This window comes from Petromyzon marinus, chromosome 5 (genome assembly GCF_048934315.1).
Source record: "Petromyzon marinus isolate PM22_M1 ecotype Great Lakes invasive population chromosome 5, UKy_Petmar_22M1.pri1.0, whole genome shotgun sequence".
Classification (NCBI taxonomy): Eukaryota; Metazoa; Chordata; class Hyperoartia; order Petromyzontiformes; family Petromyzontidae; genus Petromyzon; species Petromyzon marinus.
Genome location: NC_133671.1, coordinates 20,022,459 through 20,037,292, shown reverse-complemented (window position 1 = coordinate 20,037,292; position 14,834 = coordinate 20,022,459). Strand labels below are relative to the sequence as shown.

The window sequence follows — 14,834 nt, the reverse complement described above, 5'->3', positions numbered from 1 at the left end:
TTCCCTCCCTCCCACCGTCCCTCCATCCCTCCCTACCTCGCACCGTCCCTCCCTCCCTACCTCCCACCGTCCCTCCCACCATCCTTCCATCTCTCCCACCATCCTTCCATCTCTCCCTCCCTCCCACCATCCCTCCCACCATCCATTACTCCCTCCCTCCCTCCCACCACCCCTCCATCCCATACGTTCAGATTCAACCACACCGCCTTTCTTCTCAAGGCCTCACACATTTGCCGCCCATATCTCCTCCTCTCCACCACAAATGATGACGACGCCACGAACGTGAGAGGTTCCATCCGGAGAGATCGTAGCGAAGTCACGCGTCGGTCTGCGCGGTTGAAGACTTGCAACCGACGAGCGAGCGAAGTACGCAGTTATATAACTAACTCATCATCAACTGCTCCACAGAGCTGTTCCATCGCGCTTGAGAGAGAGCGAGAGAGATAAATAAATAACCACTGAGGGCCTCACTGACATAGCCAGTCTGAAAACCGCTCTCAAACGGATGATGGTCTGGTTTTTTTTTAAATGAAAATTTGCACTTGATTGTCGGCAGAAAGTAACTTCTTTTTTCGTGTTGAAGAATATATATTTATATATTTGCAGCGAGGAAAAAAGGAACACGTCGACAATCCTCAAATAAAACTGCCATTCCCTTCTCACACACACACACACGTTGCCCGTGTGTAGCCTCACACACACACACGTTGCCCGTGTGTAGCCTCACACACACACACGTTCCTCGTGTGTAACCTCACACACACACACGTTGCCCGTGTGTAGCCTCACACACACACACGTTGTCCGTGAAAAGCCTCACACACACACACACGTTGCCCGTGTGTAACCTCACACACACACACACGTTCCTCGTGTGTAACCTCACACACACACACGGGCCTCACACACGTTGCTCGTGTGTAACCTCACACACACACACTGGGCTCACACACGTTATCACGTGTGTAGCCTCACCCACGCACGTCCCGTGTGTGTAGCCACACCCACGCACGTGGGAATCGAACTCGGGTCGCCGGGTTCGCATCGCAGCACGCTAACCACTGCACAACCGTTCCGAACACACGCACACACACGCACACACTTACCGAAAGGGCCTGGTCATCCAGACCACTTGGCTGGGCTGGGTCTCCATGCGGTCTGTTCCATCCGTCCAGATCCAGGTATCTTCCCACGGCCACGACGGGAGTTGTTGCCGATGCTGTTGTTGTTGCTGCTGCTGATGATGATGACGATGGTGGTGCCGATGCTGCTGTTGATATTGACGATGGTGCAGTTGCTGCTGCTGCTGATGATGATGCCGATGATGATGATGACGGTGATGGAAATGGGATTCTGGACGCGTGGCTCCCTCCATCATGGCGCCATGCGGGCACGGCCACGTCGCGCGCGTCACCTCCAGCCGTCACCATCGTCGCTCTGAATGTCCCGACGCCACCACCGCCACCACTCGAACAACCTCCGACTCTGAACTTCTCCCAGGGCCTCACCGCCCCCGAGCTCTCCTTCTGTGGGGCGGGCTCGTGGCCCGAGAGCGGCGCTAGCGGCGGCGGCGGCGGCGAGAAAGTGCGACTTTGCCACGAGCCCTCCGAACTGTCCGCTCTGCTCCGATCGTAGACGCAGGACAGCCGCTTGCCCACGACGTGACCGAAGATGGACGCGCGCTGTCTCACACTGCCCCGGATCGCGTCCTCCTCCTCCTCCTCTTCTGCCGCCGCCGCCTTCGAAGTGTCCCCCTCGCCGCTCACCGACGAGCCCGCGGCATCGGCCGAGCCCGCCGTCGCCGCGAGAGATGGCCCGGGGCCCTCGAAGGAGTAGGTGAGGGGTCGCTGTTTGGGGGCCCTGACTCCGGTGGCCGAGTTGCTCTTCCTCATGAAGAGCCCCCAGGGAGCGGGGCCCACCGAGGGGCGCGTGGGGGCTGCGGTGTCTCCCCTCGCCGGCGGAGGCGACTGCATTTTGAGTTGTACGTGTGCGGTATGTGTGTGTGTATGTAGGAGTTTCTTTCGCACCGTAGGTAGCCGGACACCGTGTTGATCGGGAGGTGCCGTCACTCGTGGGGTTTCCTTTTTTCAACCTGCGAAGATACAATAACCCAAAAGGGTCATCCCGGGGGCGGTGACGAGACCCCAGCGGTAAGCGCGTTCCTCCCCTCGCTGCGAGATGTTCACGGTTCGAATCCAGCGGCTGCCTCCCTTCCTGGTTATGACTTCGGTTGTGTACGAACCGTAAAAAAACTATACAAAAAATAACATCGGACGTCTGCTTCACAGTTCCACGTTAAAAGATGCCCCTCGAAGTCATTGGCAGGAGTAGGCCATCGCGCGCCTACGTCCGAATTTTCCTCACTCGATGACCGCAATACGGACAGCAAGCGTAGCCCCCCGACTGAACAAACGTTGCAAGACCCTCATGACAAAGAGTCATGAGACTCGTCGAGGCTTTCCTGAGTCAACAAGATGAATAATAATGATACTACCCGCGTAGCGTGCCAATGGGACTGCCGGGGGTTAATCGTTGTTACACTCACATTGCACACAAGACAAAGATACCCAGGTAGCCTACTACAGAGTCTGTTGGGGCAAGTGCCGTTAGCGAGCACCTACCAAAGCCAACACGGTCACGGAGGGGGTCGTTGTGGTGTGGTCAGCATCGTCTCTGGGAGCGCTGATGATCGTCTTTGCACACAACGCCAGGTGATTAATTTAAGGCCGAGTCGACCTAGGTGTTGGCCCCGAAAACGGTCCGGACGTCACTCGCCACTCAGATCGGTCGCTGTTGTCGCAGCACTCCCCACTCCGCCACCACTCCGCCCCAGACGGAGTAATTATCCTGTCCACACCCCGACACTCAAAATCCATCAAACTTCCGATCAAATAGAAATATGGACTTAGGAACGATTCACTCCCCACCACCCACCACCACCCAACCACCACCACCCACCACCCACCACCACCCACCACCACCACCCATCTACCCCACCAGCGCTTGGGTGGAGTTCTTAGGGAAGAGCGCTAACCACTGCGTCACCGCTTCCCACGCGCCCCGCACACGAGATGAAAGAAACATATGTCACAAATAACGAGTAAGGTCCCCGTTGTTCTGCGACGGAAAATAACAGACGGATGTCATTGTAATTTTCTACTCACGATCATCCCCTACTCAGAGCACTTTGAAGTAATGTGTTTTTATGTAATAATGCATTGCCAAGCTTGTGAGTTTTCTTCATGTTATCTAATATTGTGTGCCGTTATGGCCTTTATTAGGCGCTCGCCAACAGCGCTTGTCCCCACAGTCTGTGAGGACTACACGGGGGATCTTTGTAGCGGTTAGCCGGCCGCTCCCGAATAGCTGAACCAGGTCCATTGAGCCCTCACCAACCTCCGTTGACTCGGCCTCATCACTCTGCAAGGCGTGGTGCTATCCACTCGCCCCCTCGCGCGTGTGTCAGTGTGTGTGTGTCAGTGTGTGTGTCAGTGTGTGTCAGTGTATGTGTCAGTGTGTGTGTGTCAGTGTGTGTGTGTCAGTGTGTGTGTGTGTGGGGAGCGGTGGTGTAGCAGTTAGCATGCTGCGCTACGAACCTGGCGACCCGGGTTCGATTCCCGCTCACGGCCAACACCAGTGACGATTATCTGAACCGGTCCTGGGCCTCCCCTAGGTCGACTCAGCCTCAAATGAGTACCTGGTGGGGTGTGTTAACATCGCCCTTGGGGAGACAAAGGCGGTCGGGCGTGGTGCTGGCCACCCACCCCCTCGTGTACCGTTCCGGCCTTCATAGGTGCTCGCTAACAGCACTTGCCCCTACAGTCTGTTAAGGCTATATGGGGGATCTTTGTGTCAGTGTGCATGTGTCAGTGTGCATGTGTCAGTGTGCATGTGTCAGTGTGCATGTGTCAGTGTGTGTGTGTCAGTGCATGTGTCAGTGTGTGTGTGTCAGTGCATGTGTCAGTGTGTGTGTGTCAGTGTGTGTGTGTCAGTGTGTGTGTGTCAGTGTAAGTAAGTGTGTGTATGTGTCAGTGTGTGTGTCAGTGTCAGTGTAAGTGTGTGTGTGTCAGTGTCAGTGTAAGTGTGTGTGTCAGTGTCTGTGGGGGGAGCGGTGGTGTAGCGGTTAGAAGCGCTGCGCTATGAACCTGGCGGTCCCGGGTTCGATTCCCCCTCACGGCCAACACCACTGACGATCATTTGTGACGATCATTTGTGACGATCATTTTAACCGGCCCTGGGCCTCCACTAGGTCGACTCAGCCTCAAATGAGTACCCGGTGCGATGTGTAAACATCGCCACTGGGGAGATAAAGGCGGCCGGGCGAGGTGTTGGCCACCCACCCCCTCGTGTGCCGTGCCGGCCTTTATAGGTGCTCGCTAACAGCACTTGCCCCTACAGTCTGTTAAGGCTATACGGGGGGTTTTTGCCTTTTTTTTGCAGTGTCGCTGCTACTCGCCTGCAACAGCCCTTGCCCCAACAGTCTGTTGAAGGCTATGCGGGCGGGATCGTTATCTTTGTTGTGTTCGATTTGCAAGGCTCTCGCCCGGCCTCGTTATTCGCAGTTCACTCAGCGCGCGGCTTCTTCAGCATTAGGGGGCTAGCAGTTGGCGCAGCGTGATGCCGGGATGAGTGTTGATGAACCGGTGAGCATCATCGGTCCTCGCTTCGTTTTTAGCCAAAGCCACGCGCCGTTGTTGTACGGGACCCGAACTTCTTTATCCATCTGCATTCGGCAACCAGGGATGAAAACAATTAACCACCCCCATCCCAAATATACAACTAAACTATTTTTTATTTTGCCAGGTAAGGCGCACTGAGCAATAGAGCTCTTTTTTTTCAGAAGCGACCTGGCGATCACACGTGATAGCTCAACGAAGTGGCCTATTGTCATCATCATCCTGTGGAAATATAGAACAGGAGCCAAATACTCTAAACGCAAGTTGACTCTAAATGTGGAGGGGAAAAAAATCAGAGGACCCGGAGAAAAATCCACGCGACCACGGGGAAAGAACCACGCAATCTCGAAATGCACAGCAGGTACCGTCAGATCAGGATCGAACCCATGACCTCCTGTATACCAGGCAATGTCGTTAACATCTTGCCACCGTGGGGCCCCTATTATAAATGTATATGGGGGAGGGGGACGTTTCATGGGGAGCGGTGGTGCAGTGGTTAACGCAGTGCGCTATTGCACCCGGCGTCCCATATTCGATTCCCGACCACGGCCAAAGGTCGTGGTAACAACACTTGAGTCGGTTTACTCATTGCCCCCAGACTCGCCCTGCCATAGATCGGCTCGGCCTTTAAACGAGTACGTGAACACCGGCATTGTTGGAGACAAAGGCGGTCGGGCGTGGGGTGCCGGCTGATCACCCACCCACCGACCCACCCACCGACCCCCTCACCCACACACCCACCAACGTACCCACACACCCACCGACCCACCCACACACCCACCAACCTACCCACACACCCACCGACCCACCCACGCACCCACAAACCTACCCACACACCCACCGACCTACCCACACACCCACCGACCCACCCACGCACCCACAAACCTACCCACACACCCACCGACCCACCCACACACCCACCCACCCACCGACCCACCCACATACCCACCCACCCACCGACCCACTCACCGACCCCCCCCCCCACCCACACACCCACCAACCTACCCACACACCCACACACCCACCCACCCACCGACCCACCCACCCACCCACTCCTCCACCAACCCACTCCTCCACCAACCCGCACTCGCCGTGCCAGCCGCGTGTTAACCCGAGCCCGGGTATTCTTCGCGACAGCTTTGAACGAGGCGGGTTTATTTATTTATTTAGTGTTGCTGCCCGCGCTATCAGCCCCCATTGCAATGCGCGGCTGCACTCTCTCCAAAAGACGGAGAGAGCGGCGCCGTGGCCTGGCCGGTGCAATGTGACCGCCGAATGAAAAATTCAACTTGGAACCCTTCGCCTCGTTCATAATGAACGTGTGGGGGGCTGGGGGCGCAGGGGGGCGCGGCGCAGGCGGGGTGGGGCTACGGGTTTGAGGAGAAGCGATCTCTAGATATTTATACGGGTCAGGTGAATGCTTTATTATTCAGTGGGGTATCAGTCAACATCGCGTAGCAGATGCGGCCAATCTCCCACACAGCCAATGAACAATTTAGACCGGTGCCCCTACCGTAACCCTCCCTCCCTTCCAGCTACCCAACCACCCACCCTCTCGCTCACCCACCCACGCTCCCAGCCACCCACGCTCCCAGCCACCCACCCACCCAACCACCCAACCACTCTCTCAGCCACCCACCCACCCAGCCACCCAACTACCCTTCCAGCCACCCAACCACCCTTCCAGCCATCAACCCACGCTCCCACCCACCCTCCCACACTCTCAGCCACCCTCCTAGCCACCCACCCACGCTCCCAGCCACCCACCCACGCTGCCACCCACCTACCCAGCCACCCAGCCACCCACGCTCCCAGCCACCCACCCACGCTCCCACCCACCCTCCCACGCTCCCAGCCACCCACCCACGCTCCCACCCACCCTCCCACGCTCCCAGTCACCTTCCCAGCTACCCACCCACCCACGCTCCCAGTCACCCACCTACCCAGCCACCCACCACCCTCCCAGCCACCCAAACACCCCCCCAGCCACCCACCCACGCTCCCAGCCACCCACCCACGCTCCCAGGCACCCACCTACCCACCCTTCCAGCCACCCACCCACCCAACCACCCTCTCAGCCACCCAAACACCCGCCCAGCCACCCAACCACGCTCCCAGCCATCGACCCACGCTCCCACCCACCTACCCACGCTCCCAGCCACCCGCTCACGCTCCCAGCCACCCACCTACCCAGCCACCCAGCCACCCACCCACGCTCGCACCGATCCTCCCACGCTCCCAGTCCATTGATGTCTACGTGCGAGTATGAGCCTCTTTGTATGCGTATATGTCTTTGCGAGTCGATATTTCGAAGTGTAAGTCTATAAACACCCATGTCAGTCTGTGTGTCTCTGTATAAGTGCGGGTACCCACGTGAGTCGATGGGTCTCTATGGCAGTATGTGGGTCTCCATGTTACGTGAACTTATCGACATCACTGATCGTACCCCAGCGGTAGCGCGAGTCGGTGACATCATTCGCAAGAGTAAGGTCATCACGCGTCGGCGTTAGGAAGGCAAAATGTGGTACCATTTTAAGAAATGTCCCGCAAATTACTCGGTTGGGGATAGACATAGCAACCATCGCGACAATTTGGCAGGCCCCTCCTAAAGAACAAGTCATGGGACTCAGCGAGACCCTTGCTGGGGGTGGGGGGGGGTAAGCAAGTGTCAGAATAATAATGATGACAAGAGGGAACTCCTTTGCGAATATATGCACTGGCTTCGATATTGCGCGAAGCTTCTGGGGCCACAACCCTGAACGGAATTCCACTGCACGTAAACCAGAGCAGCAGCAGCTGATGGTCATGATGATGCAGATGGCGAAGATGTGGATTCGCAAATGGCTATCCATCGGACAAAGACGGTCACCACAACGCGCGCTTTCAGATGCGCTTCTGCGGCCGTCTGGAACGCTCTTTCCTTGCAATATTAGAAAGCCACTGGAGCTGTGCACTTTGAAATCATTTAGATTGACAAACTCATGTCTTTAGAACTGCTTTTTGGGTTTAAAAAAATAAGTAAAAGCAAACGAACAGTTTTTTTTTGTGTTTAGTTTGCTGTCTTTTCTCCACACCCCCGATTACCACGGTCTGCTACGTACGGCGCGAAGGAAGTTCAACATTTCGATTTAAAGCTTTCGTGACTGCAATGATTCATCTTCTTTGGTTCTTTCGGTAAAGTCACGTAGAATGATAATAAAATAATAAATTGATAAAATAAAATAACACAATAATATTCTCAAGACGTTTCGGCCACAACACAAGCGGCCTTCATCAGGTGAAGGGGGCGAGACTGTCACTCCAGCGCTGTCCTACCAGACAGTCTCGCCCCCTTCACCTGATGAAGGCCGCTTGTGTTGTGGCCGAAACGTCGTGAGAATATTATTGTGTTATTTTATTTTATCAATTTATTATTTTATTATCATTCTACGTGACTTTACCGAAAGAACCAAAGAAGAAGTTCAACATACAGACAAACAAAAACTCTCCGGGCAGTCTGCGGAGACGGTCGTCACCACCCAGAACAGAACCACGGACTACACCGCCCCCCAACCCCCGTACTCCACCACCTAAGAGAGTCTCTGTACGCGGATGAAGCCCATTCGGCCCGCCATAACAATCAAAATTATAATAATTGACGACAGCCCCCATTGTCAATGTGTTTCTGGATCACGATGGGTCGGCAACCTGCGAGCTCCGGAGCCGCATTGCATTGCGACCTCTTGAAGCGACTGCATCGAGGCATTATTTATTTATTAAAGGGACTCACCACCACCGCATTGCATTGCGAGCTCTTTAAGTGACTGCTTCGTGGCGTTATGTATTTTTTTTATCAAGAGACTCGCCACCACCACCGTCTCGTGTTCACCGCATTGCATTGCGGGCTCTTAAAACGTTGAGTTCGTTTGATTTTCTTGGCCGAATTCTAAAAAAAAAGGAGCCTCTTCTTATTATTTTGGCTCCCGACTCCCGTCTGGTCTCGACGAATCTGGATTTTTCCCGTGGCAGTGTTGGTCACGCGGTAGGGGGGGGGGCTTGACCATGCTTCACGCCACGCTGGTCAGTGTGCGTTGGGGGGGACCATGGAAGCGCAGTACAGTAATACCCCGAGTTACGTCCCCCCCCTTGTTTAAGTCGTTTCGCAAATACGTCGTCACTTTAGTATTAACGCCGCTACCCAATTCGCGTCGCCCCCCCCACCACCCCACACTTACGTCGCTGATAGCATCGTTTGTCCTCTCTCGTTATCCGTCGCCTCTTAAGTCTTCGCCTCCACCACCACCTACCCTGTATATCGCTTCGATATACGTCGTCGCACCTTTTCCGAGGCCACGCGCGAAAGGCGGCGCGCGTTTCACCACGAGCGACGCGCCGCGTTAATTAAGCGGGGCTGTAAATAAGCTCGGAAATTACCTGGCTACGATCGAGTTTTAATTGAGCCTTCGTCTCATTTGCACGCGCGCTGGCGTCGCGTGCAAATGAGCGCGAGAGAATATCCGAGCAACGTCAAGCAAAGACTCAGCTGATGTTGGGTAGGGGGGGGGGGTGCTGTTTGCGAGCACCACCACGCCCGGTCGCCTTTGCCCCAGTGCTGATGTTGACCACACGCTGCCACCAGGCATTTATTTAAGGCCGAGTCGACTTAGGGGAGGCAAGAGACCGGCTCAGATGGTCGTCACTGGTGTTGGTCGTGAGCGGGAATCGAACCCGGGTCTTTAGGGTCGTAGCGCAGCGCGCTAACCGCTACACTACCGCTCCCCATAGACACATACACAGACAGACACACAGACACACACACACAGAGACACAGACACACACACAGACAGACACACAGGCACACACACAGACACACACACAGACAGACACACAGACACACACACAGACACACACACAGACACACACACAGACACACACGCAGGCAGACACACACACAGACACACACACAGACACACACACAGACAGACACACAGACACACAGACAGACACACGGACACACACACAGACAGACACACGGAGACACACACAGACAAACACGTAGAGGTAACGACACACGGTCGCAAAAAAACAAGACGCTCACACACGCACACGCTGACAAATAGAAACACAACATGTGAAGACAAAGATCACCCGTATAGCCTTCACAAGCTGTCGGGGCAAGAGCTGTTAACGAGCACCCATGAAAGGCGAACACAGCACACGGCGGGGAGAGCTGTGGCCAAGCACCACGCTCAGCCGCCTTTGTCTCCCCGATGTTTACACACCGCACCAGGTACTCGTTCGGAGGCCGAGACCCGGCATCGTTTCAGATATTCGTCACTGATATTCCGTTCACGGCCAACATCAGCGACACAGCATCACACACGCACACGTATACATACTCACAAAGACAAAGATCCCCCGTATAACCTTAACCAACCGCTGGGAGCAAGTGCTACTCGCGAGCAACTATGAAAGCCGGAACGACACACAAGAGGGGGGGGGGGGGGTGGGTGGCCAGCATCACGCCCGGCCGCCTTTATCTTCACAGTGACGATGTTTCAACATCGTACTCGTTTGGAGGCCGAGTCGCCCCATGGTTCAGAGAAAATCGTCGTCACCGGTGTTGGCGTGAGAGGGAATCGGAATTCCGGGGTGGTCAGGTTCCGCCTCTCCTCCCCACATCCATCATCTCCACGCTTCCATCTCACTCGCTCTCTCTCTCGATCTCACTCGCTCACGGGTCGACTCGCTCACCTGCAGCTGCGCCAACTTCTCAGAGCGCCGACCCCCCCCCCCCTCCCACAGCCGCCGTCGCTATCGCAGCCGTGAAATTGACGAGGCCACCACCTTTTATCCTCTGCGTCTCGTTCTTTTGTTGTTGTTGTTGTTGCGAAAACGTGAGAAAGATTTATTCGAAAAGTGGGAGAGCGAGCGAGAGAGAAAGATGAGAGAGAGAGAGAGTTGGGGTGAGGGGGGAGAGAGAAAAGAGAGCAACTGCTGAAGATAAAGTTGTCCCAGGACACACGGTCACGGTTTGGGTTCGGAGTTTTGGCTCTCGAGGGAGGGAGAGACGGGGTGAAGGAGGGGGAGGTGGGGAGAGAGGGAGGGAGAGATGGGCAGGGAGGAGAGAGAGAGAGGCAGGGATAAGAGAAGGGAAAAACAGACGGGGAGGAGAGGGGGGGGGGGATGGGGAGGGCGGCAAGGGAGAGAGGGGTGGGGATAAGAGAAGGGGAGGACAGAGGGATTTAGAAGGGAGAGAAGGAAGAAAAGTCGCGGTGGGGGGGGGGGGGGGTGAGGAGAGAGGGGGGGTGACGGAGGGAGAGAAGAAAGTGAGGATTGATGGAGGGATGTAGGAGGGAGGGATTGCTGTAGCCAGGGCGGCCCAGAAGGGGGCTGAGAGGTGGGAAGGGGGATAGAGGTCATTATCCCCGGGCCTCTGATAAAAAGAGGGCCCCACCATGAACCATTTGTGTGGTTTGTTTTATTTTTTGCAAATGAATAAATTAGGTGTGGGGGGGGGGGGTCGCCACGTGGCATTGAACCCCGCGCCTCCAGGGACCTCTGGGCGGCCCTGGCGATAGCGAGGGCTTGGGGGTGGAGCGAGGGAGCGCCACGATGGGAGACGAGTGCGAGTGAGAAGGGGTGGGAGAGGAGGTGAGAGGCGTGGCTGTAAGAATCGAGCAGGGGGGGGCAAGCCGGAGGAAAGGGGCGAGACAGAGAGGGGGGGGGGCGAGAGAGGAAGGGGGCGAGGGAGGGGCGAGAGAGGGGGGGGAGTGAAGTTAGGGGGAGGGGCGAGGGCGGGGGGAGTGAGGGATGGGGAGGCGAGGGAGTGGGGGCGAGGGATGGGGAGCGAGGGAGGGGAGGCGAGGGAGGGGGTGGGGGAGCGAGGGAGAGGGGGAGCGAGGGAGAGGGGGAGCGAGGGAGGGGGAGGGGTTCCTCAATGGATTGACAGAAGCACGCGGTCCCTATTCACGCACGCGCTATAAATCATAGCCGAGCACCCTGGCCACTACCCCCGCCCATACCACATCCTCCAGAGAAGTCCCTTTGCGTGAAAAGCAAAAACAACGCACCTCGTGTCGAACAACTCCGCGTGTGCTGCCCTCCGTTCTCAGCGCCCAGCTGCAGTAGTGCCTACGTCGTCCTCGCAGTGTCGATCCTTCCAAGTGGGTGATGCGGCTGCGTACTGCGAAAGTAGTTCCTCGCAGCTGTCTCGAGTTCATAGCCCTGTCAATCTTAAAATGCGAAGTATTGTCGGTGCTAAAAAATGGGGAATTATTTTCACAACGTTACTTTTGTTGTCGTCAGGTCTGGGCTTCGGATGGGCCACATCATCATATTGTCTCATCGCTCGCCTCATTGCTGATTGCGTAAACAAATCCCAATTGGCGAGGACACAATGGGCTGGAGCCCACATCATGCAAAGAGACGTTGTGGCCACCCTGTACACCACAACCCACAACCACCCTCCACCATCCTCCACCACACACAACCACACACAACCACCCTCCACCACACACAACCACACACAACCACCCTCCACCACACACAACCACACACAACCACCCTCCATCACACTCCACCACCCTCCACCACATACAACCACACACAACCACCCTCCACCACACACAACCACACACAACCACCCTCCATCACCCTCCACCACCCTCCACCACATACAACCACACACAACCACCCTCCACCACACACAACCACCCTCCATCACCCTCCACCACCCTCCACCACACACAACCACACACAACCACCATCCACCACCATCACACCCCAACCAAAGACAAAGACCTCCCGTATAGCCTCGACGGGCTTTTTGAGGGGGCAAGTGCTGTCAGCGAGTGGCACCTCCGATGACCACGGTTGGCCACGTACGGCGCGAAAGAAGTTCAACACACATACATAGAGGTCGGAAGGGCGCACGAGGGGCTTGGGTGGCTAGCACCACCACGCCCAGCCGCATTTGTCTCCCCGGCGGTGATGTTTACAGCCCGTACCAGGGTAGAGTCACTTACTGATGTTGGCCGTGAGCTGGAAATCCAACCCTGGTCACATGCACACATGCCCGCCCGCCCGACCACTCAATTACCAAACACAGCAGCGGCGGTGAGTGATTCCAATTTTCGGGTCAATCTTTATTTAAACGACGTGTTGGGAGTCAGGCGAAAATATCATCACCGCCACTGCGGCCCTGCGTCTTTTGATGAACCACGCCATCATCTGTGCGTGCGAGCGAGTGACCGAGGGTGTAGATTTTCTAGACGTTTCGTGCCATTCGTACTTCCTGGTGATCCATTGCCATCACGACACAAAAACTTCAGCTGCATTGCGTGCGTAAGTGCAGGTTGGGTTGGGCATCGTGGGGAGCACACGGGGTGCATCTGCCACTCACCTCGGGCGGTCAACCCATCACGCCTGGGTGGGTCGGCCCCGTGACCTCCTGTCAGAGGGCCTTCCAAACTTCATGCGATGGCCTCAGTGCACCTAGCCTGGCACGAGCACCACTCACTGGCGAAGAACGGCGGCTCTTTTTGTTGTTGTTGTTGTTGTTGATGCGGAGAAGCGGTGGTGCAGTGGTTAACGCATCGCGTCTGCGAACCCGACGTCTCGAGTTTAAGTCTCGCCGCATGGCCAACATCAGTGGCGAATATCTGGACCGATCCCGAGCCTTCCCGAGGTCGACTCAGCCTCAAATGAGTACCTGGTGCGGTGTGTGAACATCGCCACCGGGGAGACAAAGGTGGCCGGGCGTGGTGTTGGCCACCCACACCCTCGTGTGCCGTGCCGGCCTTCATCGGTGCTCGCTAACAGCACTTACCCCGACAGTCTGTTCAGGTTATACGGGGGATCTTTGTCTTTTTTACGTGCGGTGAGTAGCGGCGGTGGGAGAGGGGACGGGGCGGAGGGGAGGGTTCAGATCCTTAATTGCTAACACGGTAATTATACAATTACACGCTTGCTAGCGCGTGACCACGTGTGCGCTCGGAGCCCGTAAATTGATCGTAATATTAATCTCGAGAGATGGCAGAGAGGGAGAGGGAGAGAAAGAGAAAAAGAGAGGGAACAACATGATAATAATGATGCAGATAATAATGCGAGTGATGAAGCTGATAACACAGTGGCATCAAGAGGCTCACTCATCACGAGTGGCTCCGGGAGTTTTGCAATCCACGCAGCTAGCCCCCCCTCCCACCACCACCACCCCCACCACCCCCATCGGCTGATTGAACGAACGCCGCTCCTCTCCGTTGTCGAGTGAGTCAGTGGGCTGGTCACGTGCCTCTGTGGCTGCTCTTCTGCTGCCTTTAATGGATATAATTAGCGCGTGATGCATGATGCTGGCGAGGAGCTAAGTGCGCGAAGATGCAGCGTGAGGAATTGGACGTGATTGGTTTTATATACTGAGTATATATTTGTGGTTATTAGAGCACAGCCACCCCGTGCAGCCTCCGCAGACTGTTTGGGGCAAGTGCTGTCAGCGAAAGGCGGCTCGACCACGCGAAGGGGTGGGTGGCCGACTCCACGCATGCTCGGCCGCCTTTGTCTCCCTTTTGGCGATGTTTACTTACTGCATATCATTGGTCAATAGGAACCAGAGCTGCCGTGTTCGTAGCGCATCGCGCTAACCGCGACACTACCGTTGCCCAAAAAGACTGTTGGGGCAAGTGCTGTTAGCGAGCACCTATGAAGGCCCGCACGGCACACGAGGGGGTGGGTGGCCAACACCACACCCGGCCACCAAGTACTCATTTGAGGCTGAGTCAACCTAGGCGAGGCCTAGGGACCGGTTCAGATCAATCGTCATCGGTGTTGGCCGTGAGCGGGAATCGAACTCGGGTGGCCGGGTTTCGTAGCGCAGCGCGCTAACCGCTGCACCACCGCTCCCCACACACTCACACACGCGCGCGCACACACAAGCACGCGCGCGCGCACGACGCGTGAGATTCGAGAGGCACTGTTGATGCCTCTCCACTGCTTCAAGGTGCAAGCGGCTGTCGGTGAAATCGTGCACGACGAAACAGCCCGTGGGCACACACACACACGCACGTGCTATTACCCCCACCGTGATCAAAGACAAAGATCCCCCGTAAAACAGACTGTTGGGGCAAGTGCTGTTAGCGAGCACCTATACAGGCCGGCATGGTACACGAGGGCGGCCAGTACTAC

General features: G+C 56.3%; 1 protein-coding gene across 1 annotated transcript in view; it reads right to left on the bottom strand.

Annotated features, from left to right (window-relative positions):
- Positions 1-10,728, bottom strand: part of LOC116939194 (unconventional myosin-XVIIIa-like) — a 155,400-nt gene extending 144,672 nt beyond the window's left edge. Inside the window, exons 1-2 of the mRNA XM_032947316.2 lie at positions 10,410-10,728; positions 1,107-2,092 (exon numbers count right to left, since the gene is read on the bottom strand). Of these exons, the coding sequence (XP_032803207.1) occupies positions 1,107-1,973 (867 nt within the window). The 5' untranslated portion in view covers positions 1,974-2,092; positions 10,410-10,728. The remainder of the gene's footprint in view (positions 1-1,106; positions 2,093-10,409) is intronic.
- Positions 10,729-14,834: the final 4,106 nt, after the last annotated feature.